A 20,679-nucleotide genomic window follows, 5' to 3' on the forward strand; every position below is an offset into this window, starting at 1 on the left:
AGCCTAAGCTAGCCAATAGGAGATATATATATATATAACAAGCATATATATATTTAGCCCAATTATATATTTATATATATATATAAAACAAGCATTATGAAAAGGATTGGAAAGCAAAGGCTCTGACTCTGTAGGTATCCAATATATTTATATATATATATAAATAAAATAATATTCTTGGCTGCATAGTTACCAGACACCTTGCTAAGACACAACAAGGTACAGATGAATGCTAGGGTGGGATTATGTTGTATGAAAGAACCCAGCTCTGTAATATGGGATTTCATTTATACAATGGCTTACTGATGATTAAAAAGACATATTACACAATAGTTCAATTTATCCTAAGGAAATGATCAATGAGGGAAGCAGTGATCTGCTTCTGTTTAAGGCTCCCTCTGTGTTGCTTTGCCCCTGAGTCTTCCAAATTATCCTGAGGAAGCAAGATCTGGTTTGGTGGTCCCCCAGACCTCCACAAAAATATAGGCTGGAAATAAAGGGCCCTGTTTATTTAATACTGAAAGTGCCATTTTCCAGCCATCAGCTGATGGGGAAAGAAGTGGCTACTGCATTTTTTTTTAATATAAAATGGAAGGGCTGTGTCACGAGGCAGAGCTTCTCCTCAGCTTGCCAAGGACTCACTGCTGCCCCCACAGTCTTTTTTAGACAGTTGTATTGGCCAAACTTACAGTTCCTCAGCTCTCCTTTTACATCTCAGACTTTTGCTGCCTCCCCTCCCGGGGGAGTCTGAGGGTCCTGCTTTTTTTGTGTTCTCTGGCTTTGTCTCTCATTGGTCACTCTTTGACCCCTTATAGCTCCAGGTGCAGCCCCGTCCCCTAAATTAGCCCAACTGGGAGCACTTGTTCTGGCACAGGGACACTGGACCTCCTTCAGTTTATGGGGCCAGCCTCCCTGTGACAGGTCCTTATTGACTTCAATTGACTTTCAGGCTGTCAGCAACTTCCTTCTCATTTTCCCACTCATTCTTGTGTCTTTCACTTCACTCTTCTGCCCACAGTTTGAAGGAACCGAGGCTGGAAGCAGGGGCTTCAACTATTCTAAAAATCCTGATTTTTTTTCCTGTTCCTCTTCCTTTCCCTCAGTTTAATTTCTGCTTTCATCTAAATTTCATCTTATTTTAAAAATAACTAATAAAGTGCAGCAAAAGAAAGTTCTAGTAAACCAAACTTTGTTGAAATTTAAGTCACTATTTCCTTTCGCAAATATAGTACAGAATGGAATAATTTGGTTCTACATTACTTGCCAATTTTAGTGTGCTTTAAAAACTCTTCTTTTCCTGGCAGGATTTGAAATCTAGCAATCAACGAGATGAAATTGCAGCAGCACGTGCTTCTTTGAAGGAAAATTCGTCTCTTCTACATTCAATTTGTTCAGCTTGTTTGGAACATTCAGATGTTGCATCCCTTATAGCCAGCAAGGACTCAATTTGCAATGAAATACAGAGCGCTCTCAATGTCATTTCTAATGCTTCTCAAGGAATTAGAAATCAAAAGGTTCATCCTACGTCTCATTCAGCTATGCTAGGAAGTGCACTTGATGAGCTTGAGGTAGGTATATATGTAAACATGTACCAACTGGAGAATGAATTAATTTATTTTAAATGAAGGTAGTGCTTGCTAAAATGACATTGGAAGCATTAGAAACTGAAGCTCTGTTTATTCAGTGTGGACAATATTAATGCAAAATTTCCCATAAAGTGCATTAATCCTGACCTTGGTGGGACCACTTCCCGCAGATAAGGTGGTGGTTAGGTCTCCAAGCCTGTTTAGTTTCTGGATTCTCTAACACTGCCAGAAAGGGTGCTAATTTGTTCTTGTTGAGTTGCTGATGGAAGCGGTGGACACACACAGGACAGAAACTGGAATAAGCCCATTTTATAAATGCCACTAACCAGTTATCAGGTGAAAACAATTATCACTGGTTATCACTGGCCTGAGCTGGATTTCAACCAGTGTATTGGAATAAAATATTCTGTCCTAATGCCGTCACATATGATTCACATAATTGAAGTTTAGGATTTGAATTATGCTCTTTTTCTGTCATTGTCATTTAATGAACAGCGACAAAGTGGTTAAATATCTTGTATTGGATCAACTTCTGTTGGTGAAAGAGACATGCTTTTGAGCCACACAGAGATCATCCTGGGACCAACACAGGTACAACAACGCTGCAGACTGTTTAATGAACAGACATGTGATTCATATGTTGACAAAAATTGTGTTTCTATTTTCAGCAGTTAAGAATATATTTGAGGAAAGTCACATCTTTCTCTTCTCCCAAACAAGTCTTAATCATCTGAGTGAGGTTTCCCCTTTGCATGTGTGGTTCTGACCTGATCTATTTGACGTTAGGAGACCAGAGTTCTAATTCCGGCTCTGCCACTGGTCTGCTGATTGATGTTGGACAAGTCCCTCTCCTCTTTGTGCCTCAGTATACCTAAATTGGGCATGATGATACTGACCTCCTTTGTAAAGCACTTTGAGATCTACTGATGACAATGCTATATAAGAGTGAGGTACAATAGTAATAATGTTGTTAGTATTCCTTCTGGTGCTTGAATTTACCCTCTGCACACACTTCCCTCTAGTAAAGAGTCACTAGCTCTGCATTATGAGCTTGATCCTGCAAGGTGCCCTCAATTCCCATAATGTTAACAGGAGTGCTCCAGCTTGCACAGTTTGGATCTAATTCTGCAGCCAGAATGACAAGAACACTGTTCTGTGTTATTTTGTTATCAGGAGATAGGGATGACTTCTGAATGGGTGACAGACCCTTCCTGTCTAACACTGAAGTATCCCAGCACCACTGTATGTCTGAGTTCTGCTGGTCCGGTGAGCTGCATTAGAGAGATGCTGCATAATATAAGAGAATGGCTTTAACAGTAGAGGCAGCAGAATGATCTGACTAATAATGTCACTAGGTGCCACTGAACCACGCAGTATGTCTTGGAAGTAATTGCGCTCCCTTTTGCCTTTTCTGTACTGGGGAAATTTTTAAAAATATTCCCACCATTATTACCATTAAGCTACATCTATACTATCAGCTAGTGATGTGATTCCCCTGCTCGTATACACATACTTGGGGGAGTTCTCATTGAACTAACATGAGTATGCATATATGAGCAATGGAATCACACCCCTAGCTCATTGTGTAGCTGTAATCTTAGTTGAGCTGCTAATACTGGTGAAAGTCCTAATGTAGACAAGGCTTATTTGGCTGGACCATGCTAAATTAATCTGTTCTTCAGCAGGCAAAACTGATTTAGTGCTAAAAATACTGGAAATGACCAGTTTGCCTAAACTGGGCTCCCAACATTACTAACACTGATTCAGCAAAACCAGTGTTATATCGTTGATGGTAATGTTTTTTCCCCCCTAAAATTCTCTAGCAAAGACAGGCTATATATGCAAATATGTCTATGACATCACACAATCTATACTGACTATGTGAAATCCATATCATGTTTCAGTTTTACTGTTTACTGTTACTACATTTGTTGTTTTTTAAAACAGAGAACAATGGTAATTATTACAATATCAGAAATCCTTTTTGTTGAATTTATTTTTAGTAAGAAATATAAGAATATAGAAGCTCAAACTACTGTTAAATATATTTTTTTCATTTACTTGTATATTATTTTTTTTACCGACCACAAATGGGAGCTAAGGCTGTATGAGCTAGATAAAGCAAAATATATTGAGATTTTGCCATTTTTAATGATTTTACAAATTTAAGGGTTGCGCTTTATTTACAGAACGTTAAGTATGGTAAGAACCCAAAGTAACCTTTGCTCTGTCTTGCTCTTGCAAATACAGTGCTGTGAAACAAATTGATGTAGTAAATAATCTGTTGGAAGCAAACCTCATTAAATTTTATCATGTGGAAATGTATCAAAGAGTTTACACAACAAGTACTATCCAAGAGTTATGCAATATCTTTCACCCTTACATGCAACTGTCAGTCTGAAAGTAAATAGAGATTTAGTTGAGCAAAACACAGGTAGAATTAGAACATTTTACCTCCTAAATTCTGTGTATCAAGAATTCCACAATAAACGCCATAGAATTCCTATGACATTCATAATTAAACATAGACTAATAATGTTTAATTCTTAATAATTACTAGGGTTGTCAGGCGATTAAAAAATCAATACAAATGAATTAATTAATCGTGCTGTTAAACAACAATAGAATACCATTTTAAATATGTTTGAATATTTACTAAATTTTCAAGTATATTAATTTCAATTACAACACAGAATACATAGTGTACAGTGCTCACTTTATATTTATTTTTTATTACAAATATTTGCTGTGTAAAAAACAAAAACATGTATTTTTCAATTCAACTCATACAAGTACTTTAGTGCAATCTCTTTATCATAAAAATTGATCTTACAAATGTAGAATTATGTACAAACTTCCCTGCATTTAAAAATAAAACAATGTAAAACATTAGCGCCTACAAGTCCACTCAGTTCTACATCTTGGTCAGCCAATCATTCAAACAAACAAGGTTGGTTACAATTTGCAGGAGATAATGCTGCCTGCTTCTTATTTACAATGTCACCTGAAAATGAGAACAGGCATTCGCATGGCACTGTTGTGGCTGACGTTGCCAGATACTTATGTGCCAGATGTGCTAAAGATTCATATGTCCCTTCATGCTTCAACCACCATTCCAGAGGACATGCGTCCATGCTAATAGCGGGTTCTGCTCGATAACGATCCAAAGCAGTATGGACTGATGCATGTTCATTTTCATTATCTGAGTCAGATGCCACCAGCAGATGGTTGATTTTCTTTTTTGGTGATTCGGGTTCTGTAGTTTCCGCATCTGAGTGTTTCTCTTTTAAGACTTCTGAAAGCATGCTCCACACCTCTTCCCTCTCAGATTTTGGATGGCACTTCAGATTCTTAAATCTTGGGTCGAATGCTGTAGCTATTTTTAGAAATCTCACATTGGTACCTATGCATTTTGTTAAACCTCCTATGAAAGTGTTCTTAAAACGAACATGTGCTGGGTCATCATCCAAGACTGCTATAATGTGAAATATATGCAGAATGGGGGTAAAACAGAGTAGGAGACATACAATTATCCCTCCAAGGAGTACAGTCACAAATTTAATTGATAAATTATTTTTTTAACGAGGATCAGTATGGAAGCATGTCCTCTGGAATGGTGACAGAAGCATGAAGGGGCATACAAATGTTTAGCATATCTGGCATTTAAATACCTTGCAACACCAGCTACAAGAGTGCCATGCAAATGCTTATTCTCACTTTCAGGTGACATTGTAAGTAAGAAGCAGGGAGCAGTATCTCCCATCAATGTAAACAAACTTGTTTGTCTTAGCAATTGGCAGAATAAGTAGGACTGAATGGACTTGTAGGCTCTAAAGTTTTACATTGTTTTGTTTTTGAATGCAGTTATGTAACCAAAAAAAATCTGCATTTGTAAGTTACACTTTCACTATAAAGAGATTGCACTTCAGTAATAGTATGAGGTGAATTGAAAAATACTCTCTTTTGTTTATCATTTTTACAGTGCATATATTTGTAATAAAATATAAAGTGAGCACTGTGAACTTTGTACTCTGTTGTAATTAAAATTAATATTGAAAATATAGAAGAACATCCAAAAATATTGAATAAATTTCAATTGGTATTCTATTGTTGTAAGTGCAATTAATCATGGTTAATTTTTCTGAGTTAATTGCATGAAATAACTGCACTTAATTGACAGCCCTAATAATTACATGTTGAAAACTGTATTAAAAGAACAGGCAGGGCCAGATTCTTCAATGCTTTCTCAGGGCCTTTGCATCCCAGCGTGTAGGGGAGCTCACAGCTGTTGCAGAGCCACTATGTCTGTTTCCTGAACCAGCCTCGTCACCCACCACCTGTCCTCAGCATATAGGGTGTGTCCAGAGTGCAATGCAACTGGCATGGAGTACCTTAGAGACCACACCTAGGTGGCAAAAATTAGAGAAGCCCAAAGGCTGCTTGAATGTACACCAGGGCTCAGGATGGCACAAATTTGCTCAGAACCTCAGGGTGCTGTAGCCAGCTTTCACATTGCTCCAATCTTTCTTTTGCATGGAACAGAAGCTCAATGAAGCAGAGAATTTGGGCCTAGCCATCCAATTTAAATACTCATTTTCTTTTGAAACTTGTTTTGCTTACTGCTCACTGCATTAATTCAGTAGCAGAAAAAGACATTCAGGCAAGACACATTAGCAAATCTGTACTGTAGCTGCTCAATCGGTCTACTTTTGTAGGTTCTGGTTTGTTTATGCTGACTCTTCTACCTGCCACTAACTCTGAATTGATCAAGGTAAAAACAGTCCATTATGTATCCTTTGTCTTACACCTGCCTGGGAAATATTGCCCGTTCTTTTGAGCTTCTCTACACTGTTGAAGAAAGCATACATATCTGATTAAATTATTGGAAGAATTAAAACCACAACCAGAATCCTTTGAGTGAGTCACTTCTTTTGTTTAGTATCGGGGGGGGGGGGTAGCCGTGTTAGTCTGTATCCACAAAAACAACAAGGATTCTAGTGGCACTTTAAAGACTAACAGCTTTATTTGGGCATAAGCTTTCGTGGGTAAAACCCCCCACTTCTTCAGATGCATCCCAATATTTCAATTCTTGATTTATAAGTGAATGTTGTAGCCATTCATTCATGTATGATACGGATCATCCGATCATTTAGATATCGTTACATAACTGGAACTTAAGAGGTCTGCTATGAGAAGGAATCCCTTCTGTTTCCCCCCTACTTTGAAGTTGCTTCTCTATGAGCATTTGGCTCTATTGGTTTACTCTGTGAGCATGTTGTCAGGCCATTCTGCAGCTTAGCCTCTGTCAGTGCACTGGAGAAAGTAGCAATGCCAGCAGTAGCAATGTTTTCTCTGTGTCTAGCCATACCAGGTCTGAAGCCCATTTAGGAGTCAGGATGTTATAGGAGGAGAGATATTGTAGTTGGCAGACAAACACCTAGAACCAGTATCTGCAAACCATTCCATGGGGTGGTACCTCTCTGAAACTGTTTAGTTTCAGTGATTGACTTCAATCGCCTCCCAGAATATTTAATTCCTGTGGGAGCTGTGGTAACCCCTCCTGCATGGAGTAGAACACAATCATAAATAAACCATTCACACACAGCGTAATACAATATGGTCCCTAAATACATTGCATGCAATTGTATTATCTGTCACAGTGGGCACCCAACATTCCCCTAAAGACAGTAGGAGATGTGGGTGCTTATTACTCCTGAAAATCAGGTCACTTTTATTTAAGTGCCTTAGTTTAGGCACTGAAGTTTGAAAAATATTTACATTACTTATTATAATTAAGAAAATGATCAAATAGCATAGAAGCAGTATTGTCAGAAGTGCCATGTCATAAACTCTATGTTGCAAAGAATTAACTAGACCTCCCTTGACTATATCACACTACCTTTTTTCATAAATACAAAAATACTTCTCCAGTTTACACACCTTTGCCTTCTTGAGGCCTATGTGGAATTGTACATTTGCATGAACAAACTATATAAGGAAACTGCAGCACTCAACGAGATTAGTTTCTATTTTTGACTTTTTGTCATCTTTTGGCTACGGTGGTGCTGACTGTTATCCATACTTAGAAGAGCCATAGAAGATTTGCACTTAGCTGAATAAATGCTTTGAATACTTAGGATACTTGACAGCTTGTGTCTTGACCATATTTCTGGATTCTGTATTTAAAGGTTAATTTTATACAATACCTCCTTACAGCTCTTTTGGTAAAGAGTAGCTTTTATCAAAAGTTAGTTTAGACTTATTAATTTTCAGGGAAATATGTTTTTATAAATGTAGAGATAGATAAATTAAGTAGACCAATATGCCATAGTCTCTCTGAACTGTTATTTCAGTGTTACTGCACCCAGCTGTACTACTTTAAAATTACTATATCAAGTTATAGTGATAATATAGTATTTACCTCTCAATAGAGCAAAAGTAGAAACAAAAGAATAGGACATGAAAAAAGATTTAGCAGAAATTCCTTACCAGCAAGTGCTTTCTCCTGCATCCTTCTCCAAATGTATCATAATCTAGTGAACTGGCATATGCTAGTTTTGCAGATAGATCATCATCATTAATTAATTGTGGCTGTATTTATGAGCCAGTACCTATATGTTGGTGGGGATCACAGCAGTTTCATTTCACAGAGAGAAAGTAACAGAGTGTAAACTCAGACCAGAACTAGTAAATTATTACTCATTACTCTTATTGACAAGAATAACTCCATCTGACTGGCAAATTGTTAATAGGATTGTGAAGTTTTCTCATCAAAAATAGTACTAGCTAATGTGGAGCAGTCTCCTCTGGCTTCTGAAAATTAATCATCCCCTGCCCCATGTACCCACATATTATATACACTTCTTTACCCATGTACATTAACATGCAGTTTTTGCTAGTTGCAATATTTACAATTTTCCATTTGACATGTGGCATAATCAAACCCACAGGTTTGACACAGCTCAAGATGCTTGGCAAGAAGTAGAAAGGTTTATAAGTTTCCACTTGCTTAAAGTTCTTTGGTGTTTTCATGGCAAGTAAGATAGCTATCTGTTCAGAGGACTTAATGATTTATTACAAAATTTGGAACAGTTCTGCTGTTCAACATTTAGTTGGAGAGTTCTTGATTTAGTTCTGTTGCAAAATTTTCTAGACAATACTGGAGGCCGTGACTGAAGTCTCTGGGTGAAATTCTGGCCCAATGAAGTTAATGGGAGTTTTTCCATTGATTTTAGTGGAGTCATGATTTTAGCCCCATGTGCCTATACTATTGTAAAGGTATCGTGGTTAAGAGCAGGTGCAGTATTGAGGAGACCGGGGCATCCACTAAGAATAGTCCAGGAGACTTGACAGTATTGTGCAAAAGAAAAATAAAGTGCCAGTGAAATTATTCACATTAGAGAAATTTTAATATAACACAATGGCAGATTAAGTTCATCCTCCAAAATACAGTATATAATGCAAACAGAGCTTCACCCATCAAATAACTAGCTTAATAATTTGCAGGCCAGAAGTTTTCCTATTTGCTTTCTGTATCCATATAGGAAGAGGGGGAAAGCTTTGTTATTTAAAGGCACCCATTGTCCCAGCTATGCAGTAAGAAAGACAATACACCAGGGATCTGGTTCAATTAGCTTTATTAGCTTTATTAACTCACCTGGCTAATATTAGGCAATAAGTTATACAGCACAAGTCTAGTCGTTCCTTAATTGTTTCCACCTATTTGGGAAGGCTGCCTTCAGCCCTCCCCTTCCAGTTTCAGCCAGTTGCTGGGCTCCTACTGCCCTCCCCTTGTTTGAGGGATCAGGGGAGATGGGGTGGGGCAACTTATCTCCCTGCAATATCAGACATAGGGAGCCACAATCATGCTTCCTTAGGGGATGCCTTCCCCTAAGTCTACTTGCAATTCTGGTTTATCAGGGAACCAAATCCCCTGTGGAATGAGTACCTGCACTGGACACCTGCCAGAAGAAGGTCCCAACAATTAGCTTGGCTGACTTGAAGAAGCTACTAAACCCTTTCTTCCCACTGTCCACAGAAAGCCCCCTGCACGCAAGGTTGCATACTCTCCTCCTTAACATAGATCAGTTCATCAATCATTTGCAGGCCAGAGATCTTTCTATTTGCTAGCTATACCTCATTGGGAAGGGAGAAAAACTTTGTTATTTAAAGGCACCAGACCTTTTTCTCACTCTCACAGTAGATCACTGTGTTCCAGGGCTAGTCAGTCTTCCTCGCTTCTCTAATACTTAGCTCACTTAGAAAACAAGAGAGGAGTGTTGGATTCCACAAATCTACCAATCCCTACTAGAGGGGAGATATGGGCTTTTCCTATTCTCACTTTCTAAGAGGGGCTAAAGCAGTGTTTCCCAACCTGGAAGGAAGGCTCCCAGACTAACAAAGGTAGGGTTCTCTGAATTATTCAAAAGGTAGTGCAAATGTTGCACTAGCAAAATGGCTATTTGTATTTCACAATTGAATGGTTCAATATATATTAGTTGGAAGTCAACTATTTGTTATAAGTGAATTATCTCTATGTTAATAAATCAGTAAATACTTAAACATTATTTACTAATTGTGTATGCAATTTGCAAAACCCTTATTAGTATGCTAGTTATCAAAGTATAAGCTTTTTCCTTTCTCTCTCATGCTGTGGTGGGCATTGCCTACATAAGCAATCAGTGTAATTATAACCTAGGTAAAGCAGTGATTAAACATCTGTGATGCAGAAAAACATAGATCTCACTTCTGAAAACTGTCTAGATGCCGCTTTTTAAATTTTTCATTCACACGGTCTGTAGAGGTAACTGCTGAAAGGTTAGTTTCCCCTGCATTTTAGGGTCCCTCATGACACTTCTTACCATATAAATTCAATTAGTTATAGTACATTTCCTCAATTTCCTCAAAAGTAGAATGATACTTAACTGTTGTCACTGCATTAAATATAGCTGATTTTTGATTAATCATAGAATCATAGGACTGGAAGGGACCTCGAAAGGTCTTCTAGTCCAGTTCTCTGCACTCAAGGCAGGACTAAGTATTATCTAGACCATCCCTGACAAGTGTTTGTTTAACCCGCTCTTAAAAACTCCAATAATGGAGGTTCCACAACCTCCCTAGATAATTTATTCCAGTGCTTAACCACCCTGACAGGAAGTTTTTCCTGATGTCCAACTTTAACCACCCTTGCTGCAATTTAAGCTCCCAGAGATTAAGGATAACAATTGTTCTCCCTTGTCCTTGTTACAACCTTGTATGTACTTGAAAACTGTTATCATGTCCCCCCTCAGTCTTCTCTTCTCCAAACTAAATAAACAAATTTTTTCAATCTTCCATGTTTTCTAGACCTTGAATAATTGTTGTTCTCCTCTGGACTTTCTCCAATTTGTCCACAACTTTCCTGAAATGTGGCATCCAGAACTGGACATAGAACTCCAGTTGAGGCCTAATCAGTGTGGAATGCTGCATTCCCACTTTGGATTACAGCAAAGATGCTGACTGGCAATTCAGATTGTCTGTTAGAGTGGTCTGGGGCGTTTGTGAGGTTAGGAGAGGTTTTTCAGAAGTTTATGTAGTTTATAAAACTCTTGTGTTCATGCGGGTATGACTGAGTGAGTAAATGGATACTACATTTGTATCCACATTAGCAGTAGACCAAGACAGCAACGTAGAATGCTAAAACCCATGACGATTCTGATCTTGAAAATAACCTCTTTAAATCTCAGCTTTTGTCACAAACATCTCAACTATGAAAAAGCACAGAGCCCTACAAAAAAAAATAAATAAATCACAAGAACATGCATCTTGGGGAACATGCAGGGGCTTGACATCCACGGGGATGTCCAGTACCTCTGAGCTACTCTCTACATTTTCTCCCATGACTCTTAATTTGCTGCTTGCTTCTATGATAAACTCTCCCAACTCCAGTGTAGTAGCTGGGTTTACAGTTTGGAACATGCATAAAATATTAATGTTGTCAGCATTCTATGAAGGGAAATTCCTGCAGCTTTAGAAAGAAATTATACCATGAACAAGAGCACACATACAAAATGGGAAATGACTGCCTAGGAAGGAGTCCTGTGGAAAGGGATCTGGAGATCACAGTGGGTGAAAACAAGCTAAATATGACTCAACAATGTAACACTGTTGCAAAAAACAAACAAACAAACAAAAAAAACCCAAACATAATTCTGAGATGTATTAGCTGGAGTGTCGTACGCAAGACATGAGAAGTAATTCTTCCACTCTACTCCACATTTTGGTTCAACACATTTCCCACAGCATAGAAATAGTGTAACATTCCAAATATTCGTTAAGCAATAAACCTCAAGCTCAAATATCATGCTCTAGTACTCTCAAGTTGCTCGAGAACTCTCATGGACTTGTGCCAATTCAGCTTTATCCCTTATTATTCATTAGCAGATATGAAATTTACTGAGCATGACCCCTCCATAACCTCACTACATAAAATAACTTATTTAAAAGAGGTAGTGCTTTCTGCAAGTCCTATGGGCTGCACTTTTCAGAGCCTTGGTATGTAGTTTATGTTCTCCTCTCCACCTGGAAATGAGAGCACATCATCTCAAGTCCTCAAATCTTCATTGGTGTCCTGTTCATTTCAAGAGTGCTAGGTTGCACAGATCAGAACCACAGGTAGGGTGTGTATACAGAGGCAGATCAAAGCTAACTTGCATTTTTGTATATTTAAGCAACAGAGGAGCTCTTTTCCTCACCTCTCCGTCCCACGATATCATCACAGTAGCTTCAAAAATTTCAGAGAACCATTATCCCCCAAACACAGATACACACACAGAGATGGAAATTCTGAACGTTGATTTTAATGTTTGGAAAGATTATCACTATTAGACTATCAATATTTGCAACAGTTGAAGTGAAGATCACATTCAAAATCATCAAAAAGTGGTTACTGCTATTGTATAGTTTCTGAGAATAGAGTCTAGAAAGTTACAACATCTGAAGCTAGATTTAAACAATTTGTTTCAGTAGGTGGCAGGATACAATGATGGATGGGATGATTTCAGTAGGTTTTATATGCATCCAATAGAGGCAACCTTCAGTTAACTTGGAAAGTGCCAATATGTAACTTTAGTTGTTTTTTAAAACCAGTGTCCTCCTGTTTAAATGTACATAATAATATGGACAGGAATGTGTACACACATATGTGGTAAAGAATAAGATACAATATTCTAATGATAAGAGAAGACCAATGTTGTATATCCAATGGCCAAAAATATTCCTAATAAGCTAATTTCTTCTCAAGTTTTAATCCTCATTGAGCCCTTAATTATTTCCTAATTAAAAGAGAAAACAGAACTAAAGAGATACATATTGAAAATGTTGATCCTGCAGATGTTAAATTCACACAAACTTCAAAATATTAACTGATCTCAGACAGCTAAGGATATATTAAAAACTTAACCTAATTCCATAAGTCTGCAATAATCATTTGCAAAGTGCTGTAAAGATGAAAAACCTCACAACACTGGATTTTAAAGAGATCATGAGCTCAGTAAGCAACAGCCAAGGGACATAAACGGACATTGTAACAGTTATGATAGAGTCTCATTTGCTACATGTAGTTATAGTGGGCAAATGATATCACCTCCTATAGATAAGATTGCATACTCTTCTTCTTTTTCTAATACTCTTTTACAATCTCAGAAACATCAAAATCCACTATTTGGACTTCAAACTTCTATGTTTGTCCTGTACTGAAGGAAATTCCTTTGGAAAGAATGGGTTAAATGCCTCCAGCAATTTTAATGACTTAAAAAAGAGGAAGAAAAACAAAAATCCCATTTTTTATTTTAGTAAAAATTCTAAGCATGTTTAAAAAGGCAATAGTAAGAATGAACATGTTATGAAATGTTAGGAAAAAATCAATCATGATAAATTTGATAAAATTATACCTTACTAAAATACATCTTTGATTTTTCCCCTTATCTCTCATTCCTAGAGCTCTCTTCCTACACTTTTCCATATGTTATTACTGCCTTAGCAGTCTATAACAGGCACCTCTTGAGCAGTTGGCCTACCTTTACTAAAACAAAGTCACAGGTGCTTTCTTTCTTGAGGGTTAAATTTAAAAAAAAGTATTCATCCTTCCATGAACTAGGAAAGGATATTCCCAAAGCCCTAAAAAAAATAAAAATAAAAGAAATCCGGCTTCACACCAAGGGTTTCAGCATCTTGCCTGGTTCAGTCTAGGCACATGAGGTTTAATTCATCTAGCATCCACATCCAGTATGCCTGTAGCTTTCAGCATTTCAATTGACTGCATAACAATTCTAGTACATGGTTCTCAACTTCCCAGTCTGACCATCTTGGTTTGGGTTGATATGTTAACAGCTCTAATTCACAGACTTCAGCCTTACTAGCACATAAGGCTCCCACTCTTTCAGAACCACCTGATTTAACAAACTCAGGAAAGCTGTTTTTATATGGCCTTTCCCCTGTCCTGATTGGACTAGACTGTGCTTTCCTCACCAAGCCTCACCTGGTTTTTCAGGATCAAATCAGGACAATTAGTTTCTACTTATCCTGGTCATGGCAATCTCAACTAATTACCAGGTATCAGCACTCGAAGCCTGTGGAACTCATTTCATTCCCAATGAGAGTGAAAAAGAACTAGATCAGGAAAATGCTGAAACATAACCAGACAAAGGTTGGGGAGGAGAGTACTAGAGCATGATATTTGAGCTTGAGGTTTATTGCTTAAAGCATATTTGGAATGTTACACTATTTCTATGCTGTGGGAAATGTGAGTTGAATGCTCACTTTAGTGCAGTGAGAAGAGGAAGACCTAGACTGGTCAGAATTCCAGTGTAGATCAAAAATACATTTGTTTTTAAGGGGATCTGCAAAACAATTTTTTAAAATATTATACCAGTAGTCTTTTAAAAGTTGCATAAAGAGGGCCTAGTGGTTTTTTCTTGCTCTCCTCACCCCTTATAAATATTTGGAAAATTAAGTCTAGCTTTCCCTGGTTTTGCTAGAGGATCTCCTAGCTTTCTAAAAGTAACTCAGCATTCCTGTTTTCAATGAATATGAGAATCGGTAACAGACTTCCTTTCTCTAAAACATTCATTAGTTATTGAAGTTAGGTGTTAATGAGTTTTAAAATGACTGACTAAACACCTGTCTCCTATCAGTAGTTCACACTTTTATCTTGTGATGCCAAGCAGAAAAAATGACAATCTTCCATGACTTTGTTAAATATCAAAAAGAAGCCCAATTATCTTTCCCTTTTTAGAGGTTACCTTTAAAAGTCTGTAAAAAGTGGACTGACTCATGTTGGATAAGTACGGGTATTGACTTCCCCTTTCAAACACCACATTTGATTAAGGAGCTCAAGCTCTTAGTAGGGGTCTGGGCTTAATTTCCTTGATTTGGGCTGGAGACCGATTTTACTTACTTTGGCTTCAGCTTCTACTCTTTTCTAGGTTTTTTTTATAGTAGTTCTTTTGTTTTAAACATGTACTCAGTTTAGCTTACCATCTCAGTTTAGAGATGGTAAGAGGCTACCAGCATCCCCAAAAGACTAATATTGAACAAAAATTAGGAATAATAATACAGGCTAATATTTTGCAGCTTGCCCATTCAGCCTCTTGAAGTGGCAATGCTGCATTTTTGCCCTCACAGAATCACAGAAATGTAGGGCTGGAAAGGACCTTAAGAGGTCCTCTAGTTGACCCCTAGCACTGAGACAGAACAAGTCTACTAGACTATCCCTGACAGGCGTTTGTTTAACCTGTTCTTAAAAATATCAAATGAAGGGGATCCTGCAATCAACCTTGAAAGCCAGTTCCAGCTTAACTATCTTTATAGTTAAAAGTTTTTCCTAATATCGAACCTAAATCTACCTTGCCCATTACTTCTTGTCTTGGGCATGAAGAACAATTGATCACAGTCCTCTTAATAACAGCCCTTAACATATTTGAAGACTTATCAGGGTTCCCTCCCCAAGTCATCTTTTTTCCAGGCTAAACGTGCCTAGGTTTTTTAACCTTTCCTCATAAACCAGGTTTTTCTAAACCTGTTATATATTTTTGGTGCTCTCCTCTGGACTCTTTCTCCAATTTGTCCACATCTTTCCTAAAGTGTGGTGTCCAGAATTGGACACAGTACTCCAACTGATGCCTCACCAGTGCCGAGTAGAGCTGGAGGACTACCTCTTGTGTCTTGCATTCAGTGTTCCTATTTATATGCCTCAGAGTGATATTAGCCTTTTTGCAATTGCATCATTTTTTTTTTTGACTCTCATTCAATTTCTGATCCACTAAAACCCCAAGATCCTTTTCAGTAATACTACTGCATAGCTGTTTATTCCCCATTTTGTAGTTGTGCATTTGATTTTTTTTCCTTCCTAAGCATAGTAGTTTGCACTTGTCTTTACTGAATTTCATCTTGGCAATTTCAGATCAAATATCCAATTTGTCAAGGTCATTTTGAATTCTAATGCTGTCTTCCAAAGTGCTAGCAAACCCTCCCTGCTTGGTATTATCTGCACATTTTATAAGCATACTCTCCACTCTATTTTCCAAGTCATTAATGAAAATATTGAATAATATTGAACCCCAGACTAATCCCTTCAGATCCTCCCTAGGCACTCTTCTCCCCTACCCCCCTTTGACAGCAAACCATTGGTAACTACTCTTTGAATATGGTATTTCAGCAAGTTGTGCATCCATCTTATCGAGACCACATTTTCCTAATTTGCTTATGTCAAAAGCATTACTAAAATCCAGAGATATTACGTCAGTAGACTAGTAACCTATGTTGTGCTGTTGTGTTCTAAAATCAGCAGAACCCATTCAAATAATCCAAGATGGCATCTTTCAACTGTGGGCAAGCACTGCTGGCTTCTTTTTTGTATTCAGAGGAGACCCAGATCTCTGAGAGTGCACTCGTGGGAGGTTTTGAACATCCCCAGGCTTTAAAATGAAAAAAATCCATCATTATAAAATCATGTGCCCAGGGAAAACATTGTAGAAGTATTAAATAATAGTATTAAAATTACTTATAGTGCCATAAATGTACACAAGCAATTTCTAGCTTTTGAGAGTTTGAGAGTTTACAATCTAAAGCAGACAAGACAAACACATCATGTGGAGGAACAGTTCAGGGGAGGGTAAGGAAATGGAAGACTTATGGCCCTACTGAAAGGAGTTTCAGGGAAGAAATTGAAGGGAGAGAGGAATTAGGTAGACAAAGGGTGAAATTCTGCTCCATTTAAGTCAATGGCAAAACTTCCAGAGGAAGGATGATCTAGTGGTTAGGGCTTGGCATGAGACTTAGGAGTCTGGATTCAGTACCCTGCTCAGCTACAGACTTCCGATGTAGCCTTGGGCAAGTCACGTAGTCTCTCTCTGCCTCAGCTTGCCATTTGTAAAATGGGATTTTTAGCTCTTCTTTACCTCACAGAGGTTTGGATGAATGCATTAAGTATTGTGTGTGATGTGTTCAGACATCACAGGGATTGGGGTCATATAAGTACCTAGAATATGGTGAAATGTTATTTGAGGGGAGGAAACTAGCAGTAATGTAGGAGTGGGAGCACTTTATGATCCAAAAGGTGAGGATGAAGATCGTGAATTTTGATGTCAGTGAAAATATTGAGGGACAAGGTAGGTCTAGTTAGAATGGTGGAAAGGAAAGATGCCTTGAGCATCATTATTTTGTATATAGTTGAATGGCAAAATAGTGGTAAGAGGGAAGATTGGAAAATAGAATGTTAGTTAGCCAGGCAAGAGATGACCAAATCATGGACAGTTTTTCTAATTTCTTTCTAGAGTTTAATCATATTGGATCCACTTACAATGAATGAAGAAAAAATAAGGCCATCACTAGAGAAACGTTTGGAAGGTATTATCAGTGGGGCAGCACTGTTAGCTGACTCTTCCTGCACGCGTGACTTTCATCGAGAACAAATAATCGCAGAGTGCAACGCCATCCGCCAAGCTCTTCAAGATCTTCTCTCTGAATACATGAATAATGTAAGTGACCAGTTTCTTTCCTGTTGTTTTTTGTGTGTGCTTCAAAGCACATTTTCTACATTGCCATGCATTATGTATAATCAGTCTGGTAATCTCCAGTGCCTTTTGACCTTTTACTGTAGTTTTAATGATGCAGGCTACTTATGTATTTATTAGAGTGCCAAAAGTAGTAGTTCTCATGCATGTATATGGTACACAAGGCTGGGTAACATTTTTTGGATGAATAGTTTATTCACCAAAAAATGCGGTTTCAGGTAGACTGAAACTACTTGCGAAATTGGGTTAATTCAGTGAATAGTTGGCCTGCACTCCCTCCCCCTTCCCAAATTGACATTTTCTAAACACAACGTTTGACTTTCCATTTTGAAATGACATTTTGTTTAGAATTTTACCCCCGTACATTTAAAACAAAGGAGAGAGAGAGAGTAAAAAACACTTGACAATGAAAGAAAATGAATAAAACAAAACAAAATCCTGTTTCGTGTTGACCTGAAACAATTTCTCTCCCCTGAGATTTCTTGGTTTAGCCACTGAAATGAAAAGTCAGTATTGCTCAGCTCCATTGGTACGCTAAGGGAAAGCCAACTATTCATCTTCAAAATGAGCAAGATGTATACTGTCCCAGGCAAACTGTGAAATATCTTATATCACAAACGGAGGGATATGTAGATTACTTTATCTGTGCTGTAGGTGTCACAGAGATGCTATGTTTCTTTGAATGCTGGGGACTTTCTTTATAATTTTACTTCCTGGTTGTCTCAACAAGCTGTATATGTTGAGATCCTCTAAATGCAAAATTGTAGGGCATGAAATGTTGAGTAAATCCAGAAATCTGATTGCCCAGCATGCTTTATAATGTGTCTGTGGCAAATCTTTGAAAAAGTGATAGTTTTTATAACTTTTTTTTAAAAACTGATTTTTAGATTTGAGTAACTAGTTCGATACATAGCTAAGTGCACTGCCAGACACAAAAAATAAAGTTGGTAGGACAGATACCATTAATATGGGGACAGTGCATTAACATCATGGGTTTCTTCTGCAAACAACATAATCATGTTCAGTAGACACACTTATCTTATCTAAAGCTACTTTGAGATGATGCATCTGACACAGTCCATTGAGGGGATGATTGTTTCTCCTTATGGGAGCTGAAATTATTTTCTTCTTTGTAGGTACTGCTAGTCGACATATGCAAGGCCATTCTGTGGGGGGGGGTGTTTAACCTCAGGATAATAAAGTAGAGAACTTTAAGAAAATCTTTATATTCCCAGGTGTGTATTAGTCTCACAGAGATTATACCTGCTGATCCCTTTCTCTAGTCATTTATTATAGTTAGAGAAAATCTACAGCAATCTTAAATTAATGTCTGTGAACTCAATTTGATATTTCAGGCTTGATGTCTATAAAGATACTTTTAGTTCTGATTCTTTTCACCGTAAGCATTAATTTGTCTGAATCTACAATGAACCGTTAGCCTCTCTGGCAATACTTTCTGAACATGAGTAAGAAATATAATATTTCTTTCTTCAGCTCAATTTGAACTATAATCATTGTAAAATGCACAAAAGATTTAAAGTAATCTTAAAACATTTGTGATCCCTCTCAAAAATAGCTTAGAGTTAATTTGTGACTTATTGTAGATAATTCTTCAGTGCGTTGTTTAAATATAAAAAGATAAGAAAAATTCTGTCAGTGTTTTATTATTCTTTTCAACATTATTGCAGAAATTATGTTGAGGCCTGTTGTTACTGGATGCGATGATAGAAGCAGCCTCTTATTCAAATTATTAAGGTCACTTTTGTCTGTTCTCACATAGTAAAATGCAAAGAAAGGGCCCCAGTGTGGCAAGGAGCTCTGGGTGAATAGTCTTGTGTGCCTGTGCAGAGCCCCACTGATTTCTGATACTTTGATTTCAGTAGGGCTTTATGGTAGAAGGCTTTGCCATTGCAGATATCATTGCTGCACAGGGGCTTATTTCTGTAAAGTTTGCTGCAGAATTGTGTAGCACTGTAAATCCTACAGAAGTAATGCCTATATTTTTCCACAAGAAGGGAAGAATTTTGTACAGTTTAATCACAACTTAAAAAAAAAAAAAAGGGGAAGAGGCAATTGTGCTGCAAGTGGACAAATTAATTAACTGATTAGAATGAAAGACACACATCTTTCAATCTACTGTACTTACTTTTATTTCCCAATATTCAAGTTGAAATCCCTTTACTTTCTTGCAAGATGTCTTTTTATTTTGATTGCAGAATTTGAAAAGCTGCCTTCATTCTTCTTGTTCTGATGCCATTATATTCCCTTTCTTAGAACTAATCCATACTCTGCATCTATCTTTGACGCTATTTCACCTTAATGGAGCTATTTCAATAAAAATGCCCAATTTTTATATATTGTGTTAAAAGTTTCTATTCTTCTTTGAGTGATGTCCCTGTGGGTGCTCCACTTTAGGTATTTAATACACCTGCACTTGTAATTGGAGATTTGTGGTAGCAGTGCCTGGTTGGGTCATACATGCACAGTCCCCATCTCGCACCGCCTCAGGCCGCTAACTGGCACTGTGTGACCAACCCCCCCTCAGTTCCTTCTCTGTCTCCCTTGGCTATGAGTCAGAGCATTCAGCAGCACCTCAGAGCTTAGTTAGCATAGTATACCCTTGTTAATTCTTGTTTTGTTATATAGTTAACTCCTTTCATTATTAAAAAAACCCCAAACAAACAAGAAAACCCGCCTTGTTTCCTGACTAGAAATAGGTTTTCGTTGAACCATTACTCCTAGTTTTCCTCTTAGGGTAGGATGAAACTCTGCCCTCAGGGGCATGCCTCGTTCTCTGGGCTTTAAACATTGCCTCACCTGTAGGTTATCGATCTCTGTGTTTGCTGCTTAGGCGAACCACATATGCCTCAAAAGTGCCCTCACTGTCACAAATTGACAGCCTGGACCAGGAAAGCCAGAGACTTGCAGTTTAAACTGCTGATCATGGAGAAGTCTCTCTGGCCGGCATCTGAACCAGAAGCACAGACATCCTCGTGACACAGTTCACCGACTGCAGCTTCTTCTTTGTCTGTAACTCACGC

At 37.8% G+C, this 20,679-nt stretch overlaps 1 protein-coding gene across 2 annotated transcripts in view; it reads left to right on the top strand.

Annotated features, from left to right (window-relative positions):
* The window catches only part of CTNNA3 (catenin alpha 3), a 958,387-nt gene that overhangs the window by 205,633 nt on the left and 732,075 nt on the right, over positions 1 to 20,679 (top strand). For both annotated transcript variants that reach the window (XM_039481066.1, XM_039481067.1), the window contains 2 exons: positions 1,305 to 1,568; positions 17,399 to 17,602. In XM_039481066.1, coding sequence (XP_039337000.1) covers positions 1,305 to 1,568; positions 17,399 to 17,602 — 468 coding nt within the window. The remainder of the gene's footprint in view (positions 1 to 1,304; positions 1,569 to 17,398; positions 17,603 to 20,679) is intronic.

The sequence above is a fragment of the Mauremys reevesii genome, linkage group 7 (assembly GCF_016161935.1).
Source record: "Mauremys reevesii isolate NIE-2019 linkage group 7, ASM1616193v1, whole genome shotgun sequence".
Taxonomy (NCBI): Eukaryota; Metazoa; Chordata; order Testudines; family Geoemydidae; genus Mauremys; species Mauremys reevesii.